General features: G+C 43.4%; 3 protein-coding genes and 1 long non-coding RNA gene across 8 annotated transcripts in view; 2 read left to right on the forward strand and 2 right to left on the reverse strand.

Annotated features, from left to right (window-relative positions):
• Window positions 1-4,855, forward strand: part of dmxl2 (Dmx-like 2) — a 40,418-nt gene extending 35,563 nt beyond the window's left edge. For all 4 annotated transcript variants that reach the window (XM_061751811.1, XM_061751793.1, XM_061751820.1 and 1 more), the window contains 3 exons: window positions 67-119; window positions 204-421; window positions 3,111-4,855. In XM_061751811.1, coding sequence (XP_061607795.1) covers window positions 67-119; window positions 204-421; window positions 3,111-3,320 — 481 coding nt within the window. In that variant the 3' untranslated portion in view covers window positions 3,321-4,855. The remainder of the gene's footprint in view (window positions 1-66; window positions 120-203; window positions 422-3,110) is intronic.
• Window positions 4,819-11,372, reverse strand: gldn (gliomedin). Its single transcript, XM_061751841.1, has 10 exons — window positions 10,448-11,372; window positions 9,617-9,668; window positions 9,520-9,537; window positions 9,327-9,425; window positions 8,976-9,059; window positions 8,799-8,906; window positions 8,116-8,202; window positions 7,906-8,031; window positions 7,683-7,833; window positions 4,819-6,560 (listed from the first exon to the last, which is right to left on the reverse strand). The coding sequence occupies exons 1-10, from the start codon at window positions 11,039-11,041 to the stop codon at window positions 6,095-6,097; spliced, it is 1,785 nt and encodes a 594-aa protein (XP_061607825.1). The 5' UTR covers window positions 11,042-11,372; the 3' UTR covers window positions 4,819-6,094.
• A 1,077-nt stretch (window positions 11,373-12,449) lies between these two features.
• On the reverse strand, window positions 12,450-19,886 carry LOC133467235 (uncharacterized). Its single transcript, XR_009785173.1, has 3 exons — window positions 19,767-19,886; window positions 19,148-19,225; window positions 12,450-13,920 (listed from the first exon to the last, which is right to left on the reverse strand). It is a non-coding gene; the product is annotated as an uncharacterized LOC133467235 (long non-coding RNA).
• On the forward strand, window positions 17,308-22,987 carry LOC133467229 (aromatase). Of its 2 annotated transcripts, none has more exons than XM_061751853.1 (9): window positions 17,308-17,884; window positions 18,026-18,176; window positions 19,154-19,308; window positions 19,785-19,967; window positions 20,727-20,841; window positions 20,920-21,031; window positions 21,151-21,313; window positions 21,388-21,629; window positions 22,474-22,987. In XM_061751853.1, the coding sequence occupies exons 1-9, from the start codon at window positions 17,689-17,691 to the stop codon at window positions 22,729-22,731; spliced, it is 1,575 nt and encodes a 524-aa protein (XP_061607837.1). In that variant the 5' UTR covers window positions 17,308-17,688; the 3' UTR covers window positions 22,732-22,987. The 2 variants fall into 2 exon arrangements, with proteins under 2 accessions (XP_061607837.1, XP_061607845.1); XM_061751861.1 differs by having other exon boundaries at window positions 17,780-17,954.
• The last annotated feature ends 519 nt before the right edge of the window (window positions 22,988-23,506 follow it).

A 23,506-nucleotide genomic window follows, 5' to 3' on the forward strand; every position in this document is an offset into this window, starting at 1 on the left:
TTGTTTTAACAGCACAGCTCTCTCCCTTTTTGGTACACAGTGACACAATTGATCTTGTTTGTGCAGAAATGTGTGCCTGTGGGACACCCTCATTTCACCCAGCAATAGCATGGTTCATGGTGAGAAAGCCAAACACCTCAACACGTTACTCCCGTCTTCCTCATATATTAAGTGTTCCTCTATTGACGTCTGCGTCCCTTCAGCCTTCCCATGCCACGAGAACGGGGCCACTGTGCTGCAGTACGCTCCTAAACAGCAGCTGCTGATCACTGGAGGCAGAAAGGGCTTCGTGTGCGTGTTCGACATCCGCCAGAGGCAGCTGCTCCACACTTTCCAAGCGCATGACTCCGCCATCAAGGCGCTGGCACTGGACGCCTTCGAGGACTTCTTTGTCACCGGCTCTGCCGAGGGCAACATGAAGGTGACGAACCAATGCTCATCTCACAAAGCACAGATATCCCTCACAAATACAGTGCGTAGTGACCACACTACTGTTAAATTATTAAATACAATGCATTTCATCTTGAATCTGACCAGTGGCGGGCAATGTGCAGTATTTGGTACCTGGGCCCCTAAAGCAAACGAGGGGTTTATCCTGGTTATAACCAGGCTTTAATGCCTGACAGGTGGTCTCTGCCCACCCTGACCCCACAAAACCCCTGGGATAACCCTCCCTTGCTTCAGGAACCTGTGGGATTATCCTGCCATAAAGTGCGCCTTAAAATTACAAAGTTCCTCCTCAATTAATTCATTGATGAGCAAAACTGCTCCTCAAAGTTAAAAAACAAATCATGTTGAGCCTTGTACAGACACACCAGTGCAGCCAAGAGAAATGCTATGAAATGAGAATAAATGGACTGTTAAGAATAAAAGGAATGGAATTGTAAGTGGAAGAGTCAAAGAGACATATTCCTAGCGCTCTGATCATTTTTGGAAAGCCATTAACCACATAAAAGCCATATTTTGTTTGATTTACAACCCCAATTCCAATGAAGTCGCGACGTTGTGTTAAACAAATAAAAACAGAATACAATGAGTTGCAAATCATGTTCGACCTATATTTTATTGAATGCACTACAAAGACAAGATATTTAATGTTCAAACTAACAAACTTTATTGTTTTTGCAAATAATCATTAACTTAGAATTTTATGGCTGCATGCATGAACAGGCTAATTGGGAACAGGTGGGTGCCATGATTGGGTAGAAAAGGAGCTTCCTTGAATTGCTCAGTCATTCACAAGCAAAGATGGGGCGAGGTTCACCTCTTTGCGAACAAGTGCGTGAGAAAATAGTGGAAGGACAATGTTCCTCAATGTACAATTCCAGGGAATTTATGGATTTCATCATCTACGGTCCATAATATCATCAAAAGGTTCAGAGAATCTGGAGAAATCACTGCATGTCAGCGGAAAGGCCGGAAACCGACATTGAATGTCCGTGACCTTCGATCCCTCAGGCGGCACTGCATCAAAAATCGACATTAATGTGTAAAGGATATCACCGCATGGGCTCAGGTACACGTCAGAAAACCAATGTCAGTAAATACAGTTTGGCGCTATGTCCGTAAGTGCAACTTGAAACTCTACTATGCAAAGAAAAAAAAGCCATTTATCAAAAACAACCAGAAACGCCGCCGGCTTCTCTGGGCCCGAGCTCATCTAAGATGGACTCACGCAAAGTGGAAAAGTGTTCTGTGGTCCGACGAGTCCACATTTCAAATTGTTTTGGGAAATTGTGGACGTCGTGTCCTTCGGGCCAAAGAGGAAAAGAACCATCCGGACTGTTATGGACGGAAAGTTCAAAAGCCAGCATCTGTGATGGTATGGGGCTGTGTTAGTGCCAATGGCATGGGTAACTTACACATCTGTGAAGGCACCATTAATGCTGAAAGGTACATACAGGTTTTGGAGAAACTGCCCTGCCTGCAGTCCAGACCTGTCTCCCATTGACAATGTGTGGCGCATTATGAAGCGTAAAATACGACAACGGAGACCCCAGACTGTTGAACAGCTGAAGCTGAACATCAAGCAAGAATGGGAAATAATTCCACCAACAAAGCTTCAACAATTAGTGTCCTCAGTTCCCAAACGTTCATTGAATGTTGTTCAAAGAAAAGGTGATGTAACACAGTGGTAAACATGACCCTGTCCCAGCTTTTTGGGAACGTGTTGCAGCCATCAAATTCTAACTTAATGATTATTTAAAAGTTTATCAGTTTGAACATGAAATATCTTGTCTTTGTAGTGTATTCAATTAAATATAGGTTGAACAGGATTTGCAAATCATTGTATTCTGTATTTATTTATGTTTAGCACAACGTCCCAACTTCATTGGAATTGGGGTTGTAACTCATACCAAATGCATGGAAATTGGACGTATCTGCTCATTTTGCATATCATTGCATTTAAATCTTGGGGCAGCACACCCCCAAAATAAAGCTCTGGTAGGGGTCAGAAGTAATTACACAGTGATCAGAAATGACCTAGATGCCAGGAAATACAACAATGAAAGGAGTTTTGTAATGGCATGACTCCTTCTTGTGACCTAGCTTTAAGAGGCTCCAAAATTGAATTGCTGATTAGGTTATATGCTACGATATGTTTTGTTTCTGGCATTTCAGAATGTTTACACAGGTGGGAAAAGTTCTTCAGGCCACCTCCCATTTTGCCCGCTCTCTGCTGGCACCGCGTAGAGTGCTGGTTTGCGTCTGCCTTTCAGTTGCACTATTTAAAGACACAAAATCTCCCTTTAGATTATTTAGAAGCTCCAAATTTCCATTGCTGATTCGACAACGGGTCACGATAATGTTTGTCAAAAGTGTTGAAAAAAAATCTTTTCTCCCTGTTACCTCACATTTTGCATGGGCCTCCTCTTCGCTACAATAACTGCAGCAGTGCTGGTTTACACCCACCTTTCACACGTGGTATTTAAAGACTTTAAATCAGCCACCGCAATTCGTCAGACGTAATACTAGAGGTGCCCGGTTAGTAGATCAGCTTCCACATCTGTTTGCAGCGCAATACACTAAACACCCGTTTTTGCACATGCATCAGGCCCCCCAGTGTTTCTACTGGAAAACGTAAAGACGGTGCTGTCATCTTTCTCCAGGTGTGGAAGCTCGCTGGCCACGGGCTTATGCACTCATTTGGCAGCGAGCACGCCAAACAGTCCATCTTCCGCAACATCGGCGCCGGCATCATGCAGGTGGAAACGCGTCCCGGTAACCGCATCTTCACTTGCGGGGCAGACGGCACCCTGAAGATGAGGGTCCTCCCCGACCGCTACAACATCCCCGGCGGCTTGGTCGACATCCTGTAATTTCTTCTTCCACTTTCGAAGCTCCAAAGAGGAACTAAAAAGGAAAAAAAAAAAAAAAGATCAAAAATGCCTTTGAAACACTCGTGAGGCATTAATAGAGTAATAGAACGAGCTGGTCAAAAGATTGCCGTACATTCTGCATCTTTGGCAGTGTTCCTAAGTTCCCCTCTGAGTGACAAACGGAGCTGCAAATATGTGTTTTCCCAAAGGCTAAAAGCAAAGGTTTCAAGCATAAGGTAACATAAACTTGATTTTAAAGCTAGATTTATTGTCATTTTATTAAAGAATCGCTACTCTTTAGAGCGTGTCCATAGGGAAGCTATGCATGTCCTGTTCTCGTTCCGCGGTGCAATCACAGGTCTATTGATAGTGCTCTGTAAAAGTAATCTGGCAAAACTTTAAAAACAAAAAACAAAAAAGTGTGTAACTGTCGTCATTTTGTGCCCACAGCTGAACTCTCTTAGCATCTACTGTAAGCAGGACTGTGGTTTGTTATTAAGTCAGTGGTATCCAAAGTGTGACTCAATTTGTTGGACTTTTCATTTCAATTTTTTCTCCCCACTCCTCCCTCCTTTCTGCCTGGCTTTTTCTCAGCCGTTATGGAAGAGTTGATGCTGCATTTTGTGTGTGTGTGCGTGCGCGCTCGCCCACCTGCCCTCAAATGCCTGTTTGCGCGGCAGCCTCACTGCTAGAACATTCCTGTCGGGAAGATGATGCGTTTTGCTCTCGTGACTGTGATTTCAGTGTTTCCATCCGTCTGCCCCCCTCCCCATCAATCACCCACAGCGGAAACACAAAGCTTCACTTCTGGTTTTTGCACAAGTTGATGTTTTGTTTTAATAATTGAATTTTATTTATTGTTGATGTTTGTTTTGTGGACAATTCCTGTGTTTAACTTAATGCCTTTTATTTTCGGAATGTAAGGGGTTTTAATGTATCTGACTTGATTGGGAGACGTGCAACACAGGCTATTGTATGCAAGCGTGTGTTACCTCGTTTGTTTTTACTGTTCGTTCATAAAGAATAGATATCTGCACTCAAATTATGGGGACACTAAAAGGATTTATTTCAAATAAATAGGTTATTGAAGAAGAAACTGTTAAATACTAATGAATGTCTGGCTTTATTTGCCGAGTAGTCAAATGTTTGAAATAGTTTTAATATATAAATGATATATGAAATATCCCAGCAGCTTGTACAAACATGAAAGCATTTCTTTATTTTTTTGATTTGTATCATACCGGCTGAATTAGTTGTAACTTTTGTTAGGTGTACATCAGGTATTTATTCAACATATTTTGTGTTTCTCTCCCCTCTTTCCGCCCACTATGTGTATTGTATGTGTTCTACCAGTTGCACTACTGGTGTCTGGTGTGTGTATACATGTGAATGTGTGTGTGTGTGTGTGTGCATGCACGGCAACACAAACTAGTATCACGGGCAGGTGCTCGCAGAAGGCACTGACGCCAGACAGAAAGATACAGGTCATGGTGTAAGATTTACCTTTGTAAAGTGAATAAATTATTTTTATTTCATCCAGTGATTTGCTGCTGTTATTTCCTTGCTTTCCTGCTCCACCACAAATACTACTGAATACAGAATATAGACAGAGATCAAATACATCAAGATCAAAATCATGCAAATATGTCAACAAATAGCTTTAAAAAAGTTTTAAATTACATTTTAGTTTCTATAAATTGGGGGGGGGGGGGGGGGGGTTCTGTTAGTAACTCCAGAATGTCACATTAATAAACACTGAGAATGAGATGGAAATACAGCACTCTACTTTTTACACAATAACAATAGTTTTTGGTTCTCAAAGGTTTTTCCACCAAGTACCGCCTCAAAAAAATGCGTGCCTCTACAAGTACCACTGAAATACTGTAGGCCTAAGTGTTCACTAAAAACGAGGCAGGGGTTTTATTCTCATCATATTCAGTATTATTGTAAGCCACATTATACAAAGTTGAAACAACACTGCTCTTAAATATATGGGTACCTAATGCTTCAATCAAGATATAGTGCACGTAAAAGTTAACTGTACTCCAGTGGTGCCTTGAAATACGAGTAATTATTTCTACAATAGTGATTGTAACTAAAGTCATCTTTCCCCATTGAAATGAATGATAATGCGGTTACGCTGTTGCATCCTAAATTTGTTGCAATGGGTTTTAATGTCAAGAATTAAACAGTTTGTGCATCGTGATTAAATTCATTACAGTTCTTTCTGCTGTGCTATTTGGCTACCAGGGGAAGTATTGTACAGTCAAACAGACAAAGGAATAAGTTTTACAACTACTATAAATGATTAAACTACAGTTATAGTCGGTTGTTGCAGAGGATAAGGAATATATGCCTGTGAGAATGATGTTGTCTTTGTGTTGCTGCACCGTTTTTGTCCAAATATCCATTGCTTGAAGCGTTGTATAATACTACTCCATACCAACCTTCAAGCGGGAGTGGCATTAAACGTGGCTTGAAGCCTTTTTGGGGGGGAAGAATTGACTTCACTGCCACCGCGCAGTGCTGAGTCGTAGCTCTGATTAGTGTTGTCAAGTCAAAGCAAAGAAGTGGCCAAGCGACAGATCCAATCTTGTAAAACTCTTAGTTGTGTCGCTTTGCACCATATTCGAGAAAAAGTTTAAGCCACCCATTTTGTACAGTTCGAACATTTTATCCAAAGATCCTTTTTGCGTGCACTTTGCGAATCTTTGTATTTCCAAGAGCGAACGCGACGCTTACAAACGGAGAGTTTGATTATCAGCTGTGTGTCGTCACTCATCAGAGATGAAGTGGACCGCATAGAGCTTGACGTAGTTGTGGTCCCACACGTACAGATGTCTGTCCTTGGGGCTGTAAGACAGCATAGCCAGCACTCCGCCTGGAGGCCTCAGGTCAAAGGTTACATTAACCGGTTTGCCCTTCAGCAGGTCATACGCAAAGGAGACCCTGGCGTCCTTGGTGTCCGTGACGTACAGAACCCCGCAGGCGATGAAGGCGTTGCCGGCCTTGGTGCGAGGGTAGGTGGTGTTGATGTAGGAGGTGATGGAGAAGGTCTTCTGGTCCAGCTGGGCCACCACCACGCTCTCGTCCACGGCGGAGGCGAAGATCAGCCACAGGCCGTTCTCGTCTGCCGCCAGTTTGAAGTAAGTCTTGGAGTTGTGCAGCAGATAGGCCAGGTTGTGGTGGAGAGCGTTATCTACCGTGAGTGTGTGAAGCTTCTTGCTGTCCAACTCAAATCTGTCACAAAACACGCAACCATCCATCTAAAGCAGTGCCTCTTGAACTTTTGACACTAATTCAATTCTCCAAGTACCGCCATTACAACAACATTACAATACAGTAGCTAGTAAGCCTAATGGTTCATCAACAAAAAATGTCAAAGCATCCATCCATCCATTTTTTTCACAGCTGATCCTCACTAGGGTCGCGGGCTGCAGGAGCCCATCCCAGCTATCTTCGGGCGAGAGGCGGGGTACACCCAGAACTGGTGGCCAGCCAATCACAGGGCACATAGAAACAAACCACCGTTTGCGCTCACATTCACACCTACGGGCAATTTAGAGTCTCCAATTCATGCATGTTTTGGGGATGTGGGAGGAAACCGGAGTGCCCGGAGAAAACCCGCCCAGGCACGGGGAGAACATGCAAACTCCACACAGGCGGGTCGGGATTTGAACCCCGGTCCTTAGAACTGTGAGGCGGACGTGCTAACCAGTCGCCCACCGTGCCGGTGGCAAATTATATTTGACATAATTGTGAGTCACACTGTAAAGGAAAATAAATAACTACTTAACATCTAGCACTTTACTCGTAGTACTAGTAGCATGCAGATGTCAACTAGTGCACTGTTTTACTTCACTCGTAATGTAGTTGTCCTATGAGTGGAAATTGAGCATTTGAGCTTTTATTCAACATCCTTGATATTCATCTTAAGGTCCATGTACTAATAAAGAAGATTCTGATTCTGACGTACTAGTATGCTCTTTGCCCACACATACAACTACTTCGGGCTACTAGTAGGGAAACAAAATGTTACGAGTGAGGCTAAGGACAAGTGGCTGTAGTTGGCAAGTGTGTGATACTATAATGCTATTAGTGACATTATAGCATTCCAATAGTTAAAATCTACCACTTCACTAGTAGCACTGGTAGCATGCAGATGTCAACTAGTGCACTGTTTTACCGCACTAGTAACATGTACTGTAGTGGTCCTACAGCAATGAAAGGCAGTCGATGAAAAGTTTGTGGTTCCACTAGTCATTCTACTACTACTCTCTTGTGGGGACAAAGAGTGTTCTAGTACATGGACCTTGAGTTGGATATCAAGGATACGGAGTGAGTTTGTGTGGCATTGCGTACCTGGCAATGCTGGACGTGCCAGCGATCTGGTAGTAGAAGGAGCCGTTGTGCACCGTGTGACCGCACCCCTGGTAGAACTTGCGAACATTCACCACGTCGCTGATGTTGTGCTGGAAGGCCGCGATGCTCTGATACTCCCTCAGCACACGACCTGCGAGCGAGCAAAAACAGATGGCGTGCCTCTTTCAAAGCGTGGCAGGATCCGGTCTACGGTCCAACAAACCTGAAAAGTGTTCCGCCACCCATATGCGTTCGTCATTGAGCCCGGCGGTGTCTTTCATCCACGTGCCAAATGTGCTCTCCATCTTTGTCACGTTCCTGGGGTTGATCAGAGACTTTATCAGGCACTCTGGGGGTGGGGGTTAAAATTCAAGTTACAAAAAATGTTTTCCCCACGCAGCTCTTAGTTTGCATGTTGCCTTTGAACACACACCGCTCCTCTTTGGTGCCTTCTCATGGAGTTTCCCAGAAGCCTTCACAAACGAGGTCTCATCATTTGGAATTGGATAGAATGGTTCTTCTGTAAGAGAGATTAAAGGAAGGCCATTAGTTCAAATACCAAATACGCTCCTAAGCGCCTCCCAAAAGGGCTTTTTTTCTCTTGTCCTTCCCTCTTGATGACCAACTTTTCAATTATAACAGACCAAATGCATTTGAAATCATCTTTTGTGGGGTGTTGAAATCGTGGCCATGAGGCTCTGAACGCGCGCCAGCCTCTTCATAAAACCTTCTCTAGAGGGAGAGAAAAAAAAGGGAGCAATGTGACTCAGCAGAAATCACATCATCGAGCTATTTTGCTCTGACCATGAGTCATTTCTTCTATTTTTCACGTTTTGTCCACTTTGTTTTCAGCCGAATTGGAGCGTGTCATATGTGTCATTAACTCATTCACTGCTGTGGACATTTATGTTCGTCAAGTGGAATCCAACCATTCACTGACGTGTATGTTTTTTTTTGTTTTTTTTTAACGGCATTCAAGGAAGGTCTCGCCCACCGTCAGCACCGTCATGACTAACAGATCCCTGTAGATGGCAGCGTCGTACTGCTTTGGATTTATGATCAAAACATAAAGATTAAGATGTCGATTATTAGGGTTCAAAAAGCCAACGCCCTCACCCATGGTCTGCGCAGCCTGGAGGTGGGCTCTAAGGTGCCTTGTTCTTGGGGGCCCTTGAGGTCCTGGAGGTCCATGGGGGCCAGGCGGGCCAGGGGGTCCAGGAGGACCTGCACAAACAAGTTGCAAGGCCTCAGGGATCACAACTGCTGGAGTGACAACAACTTGTCCCGACTCACCCTCGATGATTACGTCGTTGGATGGTCGGCCATCTTGTCCGGGGGGGCCGGGCTCTCCTGGTTCTCCCTTGTCACCCGGCAGTCCTGAACAGGTGACACATACGAATGTTCGGAATATATTCAACATTTCGTTTTGGTCTCGGCTAACAAGCATTCTATGAAATTGAGAGACGTATTTGACGTGCATTGTGGGACAAAACCCAAAAAAACACCACTTACACCAAACTAGCTACATCAATATGTTGTAGGACCTTAGGATCGGACTTTTTTTTTTCCTAATGATAGTTACATTCACAAATCCCACACACACGAAAATGGATTCATACGGAGATCCGAAAGCCGCCACCGTACCTCTTTTCCCCCGTTTACCGTCAGCTCCCGGAAGCCCGTTCAGTCCCGGAATTCCGTCCGTCCCGTTGGCGCTTGGCATGCCATCAGCACCGGGCAAACCTACAGTCAGACAAAAGGATTTTGGTCTGGGAACCAGAGCCGGGATACGCAACAAATAGAAAGAACATCATCGCTCCACACGAATGCCGCATACCAGGTGGTCCTGGGGGTCCTGCAACAGACAGTTGAGGAACATTAGAAGGTGAACATGAAGGTGAATACAGATCGTGTACATATGCGTGAAACTGTACCAGCTATGCAGACTCCTTTGGTGCTGTTACAAATGTCGATCAGTAATTTAATCTGGAAAAAAAAAAATAGGTAAAATGTATGTACGATTGTTTATTCGAATAATACAATTATATTTATTGTCATTTTTTAAAATGCACTCAAAAACCAATTGAATCGATTCCACGATCATGTTCGTAACCCAAAATACTCGTATCTCAAATCATCTTTCCCCTTTGAAATAAGTGGAAATGCCATTAATCTGTTCCATCCTCCCTCCAAAAACGACACTATACAGTAATATCATATTTTATACTAACATTCAGTCATGACTTAAATAAAATGTAAAGAATTCAATTGTTTTCGCCACAAATTTGCTTCAATTCAAAGGGTGTCGCGCTGCTCCTTCTGGTGCGGGCACCCTGGCCACAGGGGGGCAGTATAATGCTGACATAGAAACACACACAACGAAGAGTTTCAAAACTGACCCAGTAAACTGCAGTAACATTTGTCATTTTTCCACAAAGGATAAAGAATATATGCATGTGATTATTGCTATAACGCCTGTCCTAATGTGTTGCTCCACTGTCAAATACCCGTTCCTGAAAAGGTCATACAACACCGATGCCGTTCATTTTAGCCCGTCTATGGCGTTCTGCAGTTTGTTAGCATGAAGCTAAACGGCGTTATTGACGCAGAGTAATTGTGTCAGTTTGACGGTGAACTTCAACTGGGAGTGGCGCTGAACGGCTTCTTTTTGAAAGAATTATTCAGGATCTGCCAAACCGCTGTTTGTCGTGCACTTGCGTTCACGTCCACCATCTACGGCTCCACGAAGGTGGATGTCGTCTTACCGGCACCATGGAGTAAGTGAGCATCATCATCATGTCATCCTGCACGTACTCCTTGCGGTAACGATGGTTATGACGGTGTTTGTGCTTCTGATTATGCTTGGGCTTGATCTCGGTTTCCTCTCCGACTTCCTGGTTGACCTCCTGCTGATTTGCCTCCGCGTCTTCCCCGCGGGGAAGCTCCTGCTCCGTCTCCTGCTCCTCACCCATCCCTATGGCCGTCTCCTGCGTCGCCTCCGACGCCTTCTCCTGCTCCTCATCCAGCTCGAGCGCATCGCTCCTCTTGTTCCTGGAGTATCGATGCTGAGGTTTCCCAACACTCCTCTGCGCCGCCGCTCGTTCTCGGGGCACCTCCTGGAGGAACTCCACCACCGAGCTCTGCTCCACCTCGGTCAGCCTGGCCGCCGTCTGCTCCAGGAGGACGTGCTGGCGATCCTGCTGGAGCAGAAGCACCAGGAGGCCGACGGAGTTTAACAAGGCCAGCGCGCACGTCCCGTACAGCACCAGCCGCTGGGGGTGAGTCATGCCGGGGGTCGGGATCCACATGGTAAGCGCTTCACCTGCTCTCCTCCTGGAGTCACCCGTACACCTCAGCATCGGCGGAATTCAATTCCAGTTTAGAAATGTTTCCGACCACCGCAGTGAATTCCACGAAAAGGAAAAAGTGCTACTTCCTTAGACAGATGAGATGAGCGCTCCGAGAAGAGTCCAGTCAGTGAGTCAGTCTGGACTGTGTGAAGGCTGGCTGGCAAATACACTGCCTGTTGTGTGTGCGCGCGCGTGTGTGCGCGTGCATGCTAAAGAGTTATGCAGGAGTGGGCACGACACAATCTTCTGGGCTTGTCCGGGAAGAAACCCCCCCCCCCGCCTGTTCAGTCACCTGATTTATATTCAGCACTGTCCATTCTAGAGCATCGCCGTAGGCACGCGCGCACGCACACACACACACACACACATTCATGTCTGCTGTACGCATGCAACACTGAAAAATATGACACTTTGTACCCACTTTTAAAAATGATGAATTTGTTACAGCTAAATGTAGTAGTTTGTCTCCAATGATTTAGATTTTTTCCTGATTCTGTTTCAAACCTTTTGACATTTTGATATCATCCCAATTGGTAAATGGCAATACAATTTATCATAAAGACCATGGATTATGACAATTGTTTCTTTCGTTCTTTTGTTCCCCCTTCTAATTTCTTTTTCCCCTTCTGGTGCTTCTTTTTTCTTTCTTGCTTCCTGACATGGGATTCAAACCCAGAGCCTTGAAGTGTGAGTCAGTCATTGATTGCTTTTCTAATTTCCTTGACTCCTGTCTTCCATTCTGAACTTCCTTTTCCTTCCTTTCTTGCTCCTTTCTTTTTCTTTTCTGCTCCTTTTTGTTTGCTCCCAATATAGAAAAGCAATCTGTAGAGAAATTGTCCATCCTACCAGTAACGATCACTGAGCTGACCCACTTAAACACTCAAAACGGTCTAAAATATTGGGGAGTAGACTTTGCTTTCAGCCAAAGCGCAGGTTACAACCGGAAAACAGCGTTTTCATTTCAACTAATGCAAAAATGCACTTCAGATGAAGGACAGTCTTCACTTTTTTTTTGGGTGTGTGCCTGATGATGATGATGATGAATGAATAACACCATGAGTCCAAAAAGGAATCTCAACGTGCCGTAGCCGCAGACTTTTCTCCGAGTCGGTTCATGACCTCCCCTCCCTCAGCCCCGCGGCACCCGCCCTTGTCACATCCTCGCAGCTTCCGTCCGCCAACTGCGACAGTGACCTCTTTCCGTTGCTTCCATTCGGGCCGTAAAAGTGACATTTCTGCAGGAAAATGACAGGTCTGCCCGAGTTGCTGGAGGCCTTCGACGCAATGAAAGAGTGGCTACTTCCTGCCGCGTATACAGACGGCTAATGGAACTCTTTGAACGCACACTCCTGAACCGTGTACAATTTGAAGCTACTGCTTTAAGGACACTGCACCTCCATCGCAACGAAATGTCTCGCTCTTCACCCTCACATACAGTTCATTTTCTATGCGCACGTAATTGTAGTATAACCAGAAAATCCTCATAATTGTCTCTTTCAAATTATGAACACGGTTTTTATCAAAATGTATTAATAGCTAAGAAATGGATGATTAACCCTTAATGTTTCAGAGAAAAGGGAAAATATGATTTGTTACATGGAAGGTACTTTTTTTCAGGTGCAGATCTCACACCTGTGTCAAGGCACCCTCTGACCTTTGACTTTGGTCCCCAATGTTTAGTATGGATGATCAATCTTATGCTGTTTTACGCGTTCTCTTTTTCAACATTGCCCCCTTGACCTTTCAAAGACTAACACGTGTATGTTTCTGTGGGAGCCTTTGCAAATGTGGTGGGACACAGACAGTTCTCTGGACTGTTTCAAGCTACCTTTTCAGTAGTTTACCACTGCCTTATAAAAAAAAAATACACACAATTATGTTATGGTGACTTTCATAGTTCCAAGATTTCCACCATTTTCCTTGATGTAACACACTGACACATTGCGAACCAGCTGGAGATGGTCAAGGGTCTGGCTGGCTGCAAAGTAAAGTGCAATTTAAAAGACAATTTAAAATCCTTTTTGTGTGTTTTTAGTCATTTAGGAAAAGTCATCAAAGTTGAGGGTGAAAGAATGACAAATGTCAAAGCGGGTCCAACTTGTCCTGAACCGTACGAAAGGGTTACAGAAATGAAAATCTTAATTGACAAACTTGCTCACACTAAACTGAAAGTACTCATCCACGCACGCCGAGATGGCTTCAAGTGTACAATGACTGCCGGTTCAAGGTCCTGGACTCCGTGGAGTTGCCTGAAGCTGTAGGTCACCGGCAGACAGACAGTTGTTGAGCAGCTTGAATCCCTCCAGCACGCGTGTGCGCACATTCTGCATTAGACCACATCAGGGCTCTTTTTTTCTTTTTTTTTTTTAAGAGCTTTTCATTCACAGTTGAGGCTGGGGGCAAAATGTTAAAAAATAAAAAATAACAACAAAACAACAACATAAAAGAGCAAACATCATGTCCTCTGATCGCGTGTCTCTCTCTGGGTAAGGTGGACAACATGCATTTGTTTCCTTATATGTGTGCAAGGCAATTATAGTACATGTGGTTAAAAGTATTGGAACACCTGGCTCGTACAAGAAGGAGAGGGAAGACATGAAGGAAAAGAAACATTTGTATTTGTTTGAATAGGCTCCAGCTCACCTTCGCCCCAATGAGGACAAAGGCGATAGAAAATGGATGGCCGAAAGTGAGTCTCAGTGGGTTTAGCCGTGCAATGTAGTTAATAGCAAGTTTTAAAAAAAAAATTTAAAAAAATCAACACAAGTAAAGTGCATAGTGCAAGTCCTGAGGCGCAGCTGTCAGCCTTACGAGCGGCCTTATCTCCTTCCAAACACAGGCTATGATGTCAGGCTTTCTTGCTCCAGACAAGGACAGAAGTCTTTGCACTTGGAATGATACACAGATGGTTTATGGTTATGACATTGAAGCAGAAAAATGGTTTCACACTGCATGAACATTATTGCAATTCAAAGATATCAGATAATAGTCAGATACAATACTGGGCTGTCTCTGATCTGAAGTATATTAGGTTGATTAGGAATGGAAAGCCAAACTTATTTCACTAGTCCCATGAGAAGGATTAGAATATTAGTTTACATGCACATTTAATAATGATCAGTAAATCCCCATAACATTTATTTCAACGTTTTTTTCATTATGTGCGTCACTGGAAAAACTCACCTATTTTCCGTATTTGTGCAATAAAAGTATTGCTTTGGTGCCATCTTTTTGCATCTTGGTGCCCAGGAACTATGTTGAACTGAATCGAGGAGCTTCATTTAAACAACGTATTGCTTTGCTTTTGCTGCCATCTTGCCGCGCCTTGGTGCCAAGGAATTATGTTAAAGTGACTTGAGGAGCTTCATTTAGACTAAAGTAGTGCTTTGCTGCCATCCTGTGGCATAGCTAGTCAATTATGTTTTTAGGGGGGTGTCAAATACAATCCCTTTTGAACAGTGGGGGTTCGCTGGATATAAAAATGTAATTTCTGAGGTTGTTTCCCAATTTTATATTGCACTTGGAATGGCAGGCGACAAGTCGACCTTTTGCTGTAAGTCACTTGGACGGACGGGGCTCCAGCTGACCCGTGACCCTTGCGAGGGCAAGCGGCAGCGGCGGCTCCCGGCATGTGCCAAACGTGCGCTTGCACAAGGCGCCGTTCAAGCTAGCGCCGCCACTGATATGTGATCATTTTATACTATTGACAAGAACAGATGTTAGTTTAAAAAAAAAAAAAAAAAAAACGTTATGCAGTAAAAGAAGAAAGCAAAAAAAAAAATTGTCACGAAGCTGAAACAATAGCAAAACCAAACAATGCAAGGCTTGAGGGTTTACAGAGCTAAGGTTTCAATCCGAAAATGTTTAAAATATTGTCTTAAACTCACCATTAAATCCCTATAAAAAATATTTTTCATGATCACTTTATCTATATTTGCATGTAGCGTACTGTTAATTGTGGTTGCTGAGCCCTTGAACAACTCTATAAACTGGAAGCAGAGAAAAAAGGAGGCCAGAAACAGGGTTAAATGAACATCTGCTCATGGGGACAAAACAATCTGGCTCTGACATCATACACAACGCCGCCATCGCATCAAGTTCTCCGCGCACAGTTGGCCAATTGAACCGAGCGCATTCTTGGACGACCGTGGGCGCTGGCTGACTGAGACGCAACACAACAAAAGCCACTTCTCCTCCCAACAGCAAAGGCTTTGTCACGTTTTGCACTTACTATTTCAATACATGCAGTTCATGACTACTTTGTAACTCAATAGTGCGTTCAATCGGTGGTAAAGAATTTGAAATATGAAATAACATAGAATTCAGTTCAGTTGGTTAGTAAGTGTATATCTTTGTTTTCCAACTACAGCGTCTTCACAGTTTTTTTCCAAATAGGCTCGTTACTTTTTTCAATCTCTGCAGATTATTAAATGAGGTAAAAAAAATATATAAAATAATCATTTCATGTGGCCCGCGTGAGCAAATCATGTGCGTCTCCTTCATGTTCTTCCGGACCGAAATTTCAAATTGTCTTCATTTTTATTAATGTTGACAAAATGGCAAGCATTTTACAAAACGAAAGTTAGGAGTGACGTGGGCAGACGGATGCGTTTGGCGTTTGGACTCTTTTCGACAGTATGAAAACCAAGAATTTTAGCAAAAAAAAAAAAAAAAGGGCAAAAAAATAATCATACAAAAACAAGGGTATACGAAAACTGAGGTTTCACTGTTATATTTCATAATACCATAACCATAACTATGATGTGGCCCTCGACAGAAATAAGTTTGACACTCCTGAATTTAGTAAAGCAGTCAAATTAGTACTTCTACTTTTACCAGTCTATCTGTACTTTTACTTAACTCCAGTATGTGTGAGTACTTTTGGCGCCTCTGGATTTTGATAGATTGTGCAGGTGTACTGTACATAAGGCCGTGACCTATGACTTTATGATTGTAAGATACAACCCCAATTCCAATGAAGTTGGGACGTTGTGTTAAACATAAATAAAAACAGAATACAATGATTTGAAAATCATGTTCAACCTAGATTTAATTGAATATATTACAAAGACAAGATATTTAATGTTCAAACTGATAAACTTGATTGTTTTTAGCAAATAATCATTAAATTAGAATTTGATGGCTGCAACACATTCCAAAAAAGCTGGGACAGGATCATGTTTACCACTGTGTTACATCACCTTTTCTTTGAACAACATTCAATAAACGTTTGGTTAACTGAGGACTCGAATTGTTGAAGCTTTGTAGGTGGAATTCTTTCCCGTTCTTGCCCGATGTACAGCTGTTCAACAGTCTGGGGTCTCCGTTGTCGATTTTTTACGTTTCATAATGGGCCACACATTTTCAATGGGAGACAGGTCTGGACTGCAGGCAGGCCAGTCTAGTACCTGCACTCTTACTACGAAGCCACGCTGTTGTAACACGTGCAGAATGTGCTTTGGCATTGTTTTGCTGAAATAAGCAGGGGCGTCCATGAAAAACACGTTGCTTGGATGGCAGCATATGTTTCTCCAAAACCTTTCAGCATTAATGGTGCCTTCACAGATGTGTAAGTTACCCATGCCATTAGCACTAACACAGCCCCATACCATCACAGATGCTGGCTTTTGAACTTTGCGTCCATAACAGTCCGGATGGTTCTTTTCCTCTATGGTCCGGAAGACACGACGTCCATAATTTCCAAAAAACAATTTGAAATGTGGACCCGTCGGACCACAGAACACTTTTCCACTTTGCGTGAGTCCATCTTAGATGAGCTCGGGCCCAGAGAAGCCGGCGGCGTTTCTGGGTGTTGTTGATAAATGGCTTTTGCTGTGCATAGTAGAGTTTCAAGTTGCACTTACGGATGTAGCGCCGAACTGTATTTACTGACATTGGTTTTCTGAAGTGTTCCTGATATCTTTTACACATTGATGTCGGTTTTTGATGGTCACGGGCATTCAATGTTGGTTTTCGGCCTTGCCGCTTACATGCAGTGATTTCTCCAGATTCTTCTGTTCCAAACAGGTGTTTGATGAGCATTCCTCAACTTTCGCACTGTTTTTTGCTACCTGTCCCAGCTTTTTTGGAACGTGTTGCAGCCATAAATTTCTAAGTTCATGATTATTTGCTAAAAACAATCAAGTTTATCCGTTTGAAGATTAAATATCTTGTCTTTGGAGTGTATTCAATTGAATATAGGTTGAACATGATTTGCAAATCATTGTATTTTGTTTTTATTTATGTTTAACACAACATCCCAACTTCATTGGAATTGGGGTTGTGTACATTCCGAACGACTGTAAGGAAAAATCTTACTACCTCACGACTCATTGAGCGCCTCAAGCAGGTGTTCATGTGTGAGTTTTCCAAGCAGAATCGTTTGATGTTCAAAGGAGGAGTGCAACTCCTTCTTCTCATCGGCGAAATGTCAAATACTGCACTGTAGCGTTTTTTTCAAGGACACAGGCCCAAATCCAAGCGTCAAGGTTACAAGTGTATTGTTTACCCTTTTCCCTCCTTGTGTTGTGGCTTTTGCGTTGCCCTGACCTGGCTCACAACCAACGTTGACAGCCTATAAAGAGGAAGAAACGCTCGTGCCTGCGCCGCTTTCGTCGTCGCGTTTCGTCTTGTGCGAATTTGGAATCGACCTTCTTATGGAGCTGATCTCCGCTTGTGAACGGACAATGACTGTGGTGGACTTGGAGGCGATAGTGTCGGAACTAGCCCCCACGGCCCAGAATGCAACTGTGGGGGCAGCGGCTGGCATTTCCGTGGCAACCAGAAGTCTGATTTTACTCTTCTGTCTACTGCTGGTGGCCTGGAACCACACGGAGAAGCGAGGAGTTCCAGGTGGGTCATCTCGAACGGCCTCCGTACTCAAACATCAGCAACATGTCTTTCTCAACCAGTTCTCACATTAGTAAGTTACGTTTTTGTTGTTGTTGTCGTTGTTGTTGTTTGTGTTTGTTTTTTTACATTTCTTTACCACAGGTCCATATTTCTTTCTGGGATTGGGCCCGTTTTTGTCATACGTGAGGTTTATTTGGACGGGAATAGGCACAGCCAGCAATTACTACAACGACAAGTACGGGGACATTGTCAGAGTTTGGATCGATGGAGAAGAGACTCTCATTCTCAGCAGGTTAGCTCTCTCACTTTTGCAAGTTTTCACCCCAAAAATCTGTTTTTGGTTTGTTTGTCTGTCATACTGGCAGTATGACCTGACAGTAGTCCATGATAAAATGATTTGTGGGAAAAAAAAAAAAAAATGTCAAAAATCTGGCTCAATCTCAGAATCAGAATCAGAAAAAGAATGTCCAAAAAAAACACACAAGGAATTTGTCTCCGGTAGTCGGAGCCGCTCTCATACGACAACAGACAGTCAATTGACAGAGAACACTTTGGAGACAGAAAGACATTGACAAAAAAAAAAACAGTCACTGAGCAATAAAACACCGCACCAGAGGAAAAACAACCAATAAGAGACAGAAGCCTTACGAGGTGACAGTCATTTGTCGTGCACACGACACACGTGTGCACAACCACTGCGACCTCACAAAGAAACAAAAAAAACTTCCAATTGATATTTAGTGTTATATTTACACTCCATTACAAATAAAGTCATTTTCTGTAGCGAGGGAACAGTTTCGCAAAAATTGTTATTGTGTGCCACACTTTGGGAATCCCTGGCCTAAGTCAAATTTGAAAGTTTTTTTTTTTTTTTTTTGAACGAGAAAAAACAAATTCAACAAACAAGAAAAATCCGGTTGGCTCGATTCAACTTTTGTGGATGACCATGACCAACCACTATGACTGACAAATGTACACAGACGTATAGAAAAAAGGATTTTTTTAGCAGCCATATTGGTGTTTTTTTTTGTTTTGTTTTTTAAATTGAAATCGTGAAAGTAAATTAAAACTGACTGAGGCAATTATGCTTTTTGACTAATGAAATGACTTTCATGCATGATAATCTGAAATCTGGTTTTAGTCAGGATTGTGCTCAAATATATTTTCCCCACCTCCCGATTGAGAGCAACCCTTTTTTTTTTTTTATCCCCCTAAATGTGTGTAATTTTGCAACCCTGAAAATGATCATATGCTTATTCTTACCGGCAGAGCGTCGGCTGTGCACCACGTTCTCAAGCACGGGCACTACACCTCACGGTTTGGGAGCAAGTTAGGACTCAGCTGCATCGGGATGAATGAGAGAGGCATAATATTTAACAACAACGTCACCCAGTGGAAAAAGATACGCACGTATTTCACCAAAGGTAACTGTTGCCTTTCCTTTAGATCACAGGTGTCAAACTCAAGGCCCGGGGGCCACATGCGCCCCGCCACGTCATTTGACGTGGCCCGCGAAAGCAAATCATGCTCGTCAACTTCCGTGATTTTTTTTGCTCAAATCTGTACCCAAATTCCAAATTGTCATAATAATAAGCAACAATGTTGAGATATTGCATTTTTCTGTTACCAAACCCTTCTTCTACAGTAACTTAAACAATGCTTGAACAAACTATTATCATTGTCTTCTGATTCCAAAACTAGTTATCCCTCAATTTGTTGTGTAATGGTAATAATATGATTTGGTGATGAAACTTTTTTGGTTTCCCTGTTCTCATGGGCCTCTGAGGGAAATCATAACTACAATGCGGCCCGAGACAAAAACAAAATGAGTTTGACATCCCTGCATTAGATAAATAAGAAGCACACAAAGGGTGTGAGTGACCTGGACTTGCTGCCGCAGCCCTGACAGGCCCGGGCCTTCACCAGACCTCGGAGGTGTGCATCTCGTCCACACGCACGCACCTCGACCACTTGAGGAAGGCCGCCGGAGGAGGCGGATTGACGAACGTGGACGTTCTCGGTCTGCTGCGTTGCACCGTGGTGGACATCTCCAACAGGCTCTTCTTGGACGTGCCGTTCAACGGTGAGCGAGCTCGGAGGTGGATTTAGATCATGGAACTCGTTTTCGTCGCAGGCCGTGTCGTCGTTAGGGCTCCTTGTAATGACGGTGAAAATCATAAAAAGTACAATCGCGTCACCGTGAGATGATGTGCACAATCGTGCCGCTGAGAGCTAGCGTGAGCTAACTCCGTTGTCGTCATTTGACAGGTGAGTGGCTTCAAATTTTATAGCTGTAATCCAATCTGGGAGATTTATATCTTCGTCATTTATATGGCAATGGTGACTTCTTGCTTTTACAGAAATTGTGGTTTTCTTTCATACACAACTGAGGCGCCGTCGCCATCTTTGGTTTCAGTATGATCGAGGTTGCCTGAAAGAAAAGAAACAAACTGAAACAGGAAAAGTGTTGATGGAGTGCAATAATGGAATGCCCGCGACGTCTCAAAACGGAATTAAGCCTTGATTTTAGACTTTATTCATCTGACAGTTATGCCTTTTTCTAAAAAAAAAATAATAAAGTAAAATAATAAGTCATAGAACATACTGTAGTGACAACCCAATACTTAAGAATACTGTACAACCATTGTTCAATTACTGATCAGAACAAAATGCTTGTAATGTGTGTTAAAATTGAAGAAAATGTGCAAATTTGTTAGACTTCATGCCAAAATGAAAGGAAGAACTCATCATAAAGAATAAGTGTTTTTTCTTATTACTATTATTTATGTCATTGAGTTCAACACTTGAGATTTCTCTCTAACGTTGATGCGTTGTTGTCCAGAGAAGGAGCTGATGCAGAAGATTTTAAAGTATTTCGACACATGGCAGACCGTCCTGATCAAACCAGACGTCTACTTTAAGTTTGGCCAGCTTCACCGGCGGCACAAGGCGGCGGCGTGAGTCCCGTGATTTGGCCGCAATACATCAAATCCACGCCCAAAGTTTTTGATGGTGGATAATTGCTCCAATTACAGCCAGGAGCTCCAAGATGCCATCGAGGGCCTCGTGGAGCACAAAAGAAGCGAAATGGAGCAAGCAGATAAACTGGACAACATCAACTTCACTGCCGAGCTCATATTCGCACAGGTCAGACAGAGAATTTTGTGGGTTTCTCGTTTTTTTTTTTTTGTTTTTTTTTTTTTAACTCTGTCCCATCCTCCACCTCACAAAGACAAAATGGTTTTACTGTTAGCATTTGATTTTAGAATCGCGGCGAACTTTCCGCTGAGAACGTGAGGCAGTGCGTGCTGGAGATGGTGATCGCCGCACCGGACACTCTGTCGGTCAGCCTCTTCTTCATGCTGCTGCTTCTCAAACAGAATCCAGACGTGGAGCTGCAGCTGCTCCAGGAGATAGACGGCGTCCTGGGTGAGAACTGGCGGGAAAAAAGTCACACCAATACAGAATGTAAAGAGTAAGACCCCACTGTTGTTTCCTTTTAGGCGACAGAACCCTGCAGAACGATGACCTTCCCAAGCTGCAAGTGCTGGAGAGCTTCATCAATGAATGCTTGCGCTTCCACCCGGTGGTGGACTTCACCATGCGTCGCGCGCTTTCCGATGACATCATCGACGGCTACAGGGTTCCCAAGGGCACAAACATCATTCTGAACACAGGCCGCATGCATCGCACTGAGTTCTTCCCCAAACCAAATGAACTGAGTCTGAAAAACTTTGAGAAAAATGTAAGTCGGTTCTAAGGCTTTGTTTTTTGATACACAAAAAAAAAATGAGATTTCATACATATTCTTAGTTCCGCATTCGGAAATACACCTATTCGCTGAGGTTTTTTTTTTTTTGGTTTGTTTTTTGGAGGGGGGGGGGGCGGGGGGGTTATCCCATCCTCCATTATCCGTTGGAAAACGTATTTGTTGTTTTCGTACTCAGGCCATATTATTGATTGAGTGCCATCTTGTCATGACGTCTTCGTGGCAAGGGACCTTGTTGAAGTGAGTTGAGGAGCTTCATCTAGCTACAGTATAAGTAGTACTTTGCCGCCATCTTGTGGCATCTCGTTGACAAGGAACTATGTTGAAATTTAGAATTTGGAATTATGTTAGGTGAGTTGAGCCACTTTATTTTGACAAAAGTAGTGCTTTGTTGACATCTTGCAGCATCTATGGGCAATTATAACCCTTTAAAGGGGGCATCAATTACTTACTCCTTTTCAGTTTAGGCTATAGCTGTCACAGGATGGCGGCAAAGCGCTAGGTTTTTTCGAAATTAAGCTCCTCAACTCACTTCAACATAGTTCTTTGGCACCTAGAAGCCAAAAGATGGGGCAAAGCACTACAGTCTAAGGAAGCTCCTTAACTCTCCGCAACATAGTTCCTTGGCACCAAACTGGCACAAGATGCGGGCAAAGCACTACTTTTGTCTAAATGAAGCTCCTCAACCCGCGTCAACATAGTTCCTTGGCACCAAACTGGCACATGATACTGTTATAAACGGAGAATAGATTCCCCAACAAAAATCTGCGCATATGCGAGGTTTGGCTGCAAATGAATGAAGCCTCTTTCCGTTCTCCAGGCCCCACGTCGCTACTTCCAGCCGTTCGGCTCCGGCCCTCGAGCCTGCGTGGGCAAACACGTCGCTTTGGTCATGATGAAATCCATCCTGGTGACGCTGCTGTCCCAGTATTGCGTGTGCCCCCATGCGGCGTTGACGCTGGACTGCCTGCCTCAGACCAACAACCTCTCCCAGCAGCCTGCGGCCCACCAGCAGGACAGCCGACGTCTCACCATGACGTTCTTACCCAGACAGAGAGGACACCGGGACCCTCTTTGAGACATTCCCAATGGTCTTTTTCTGTTCCTCGACATTTATATAGTGACTACATAAAGCACAATATTACCTACCTATTTATTAGGTGCACCTTATTCAATATAAAAACTTCAAAATTACCATGTGAACGCTATCACGTTTTATTGTTGCATGACTGTACAGAGCTTATTTGTGCCGTGTTGTCGAAATGTATACCATACCGTAATAAACTGTATTTTATTGTTAGTATTTTTCATTTTCAATAAATTATTGCACAAGACTGATGCATTTTTGTTGCTGTGATAAATCACGACAATGACGATTTAAAATAATAATAATAATAAATACCACTGTTATTGTTAGTAAGAGATCCAACAGAAAGAAAACAACGCAAACTTCTTTGAACATAATGTTGTCCTTACACACAGTGGTCAGAAGAGGTCACTATAATATACAGTACAATGTTGAAGTACTCAACCAGTACAGTGACTCCAACAACTGATCTGATCAGTATGACTTATTGACTCAGAGATGCTTTAATAAACCCACTGTGACGTATTTGAATAGGATTTAATAAGACACTGTCTGCAGTGGGTCGCACACTAGTAGCCTCCTAGACTCTAGCAAAATGCCCATTCGAAGTTTTGCCTCACGCTAGTGAGTCACTAGTGTGCAGAATTGTCACACAATCCTGAAAGGCACTAGTGGAAAAACCGTTACTAGTAAGATAAGCGGCTCGGAAAATGAATGGATGGATGGATAGTAAGAGACAATCATTCTACGAGTGAGCCCTACTCAT

This window comes from Phyllopteryx taeniolatus, chromosome 2 (assembly GCF_024500385.1).
Source record: "Phyllopteryx taeniolatus isolate TA_2022b chromosome 2, UOR_Ptae_1.2, whole genome shotgun sequence".
Lineage (NCBI taxonomy): Eukaryota > Metazoa > Chordata > Actinopteri > Syngnathiformes > Syngnathidae > Phyllopteryx > Phyllopteryx taeniolatus.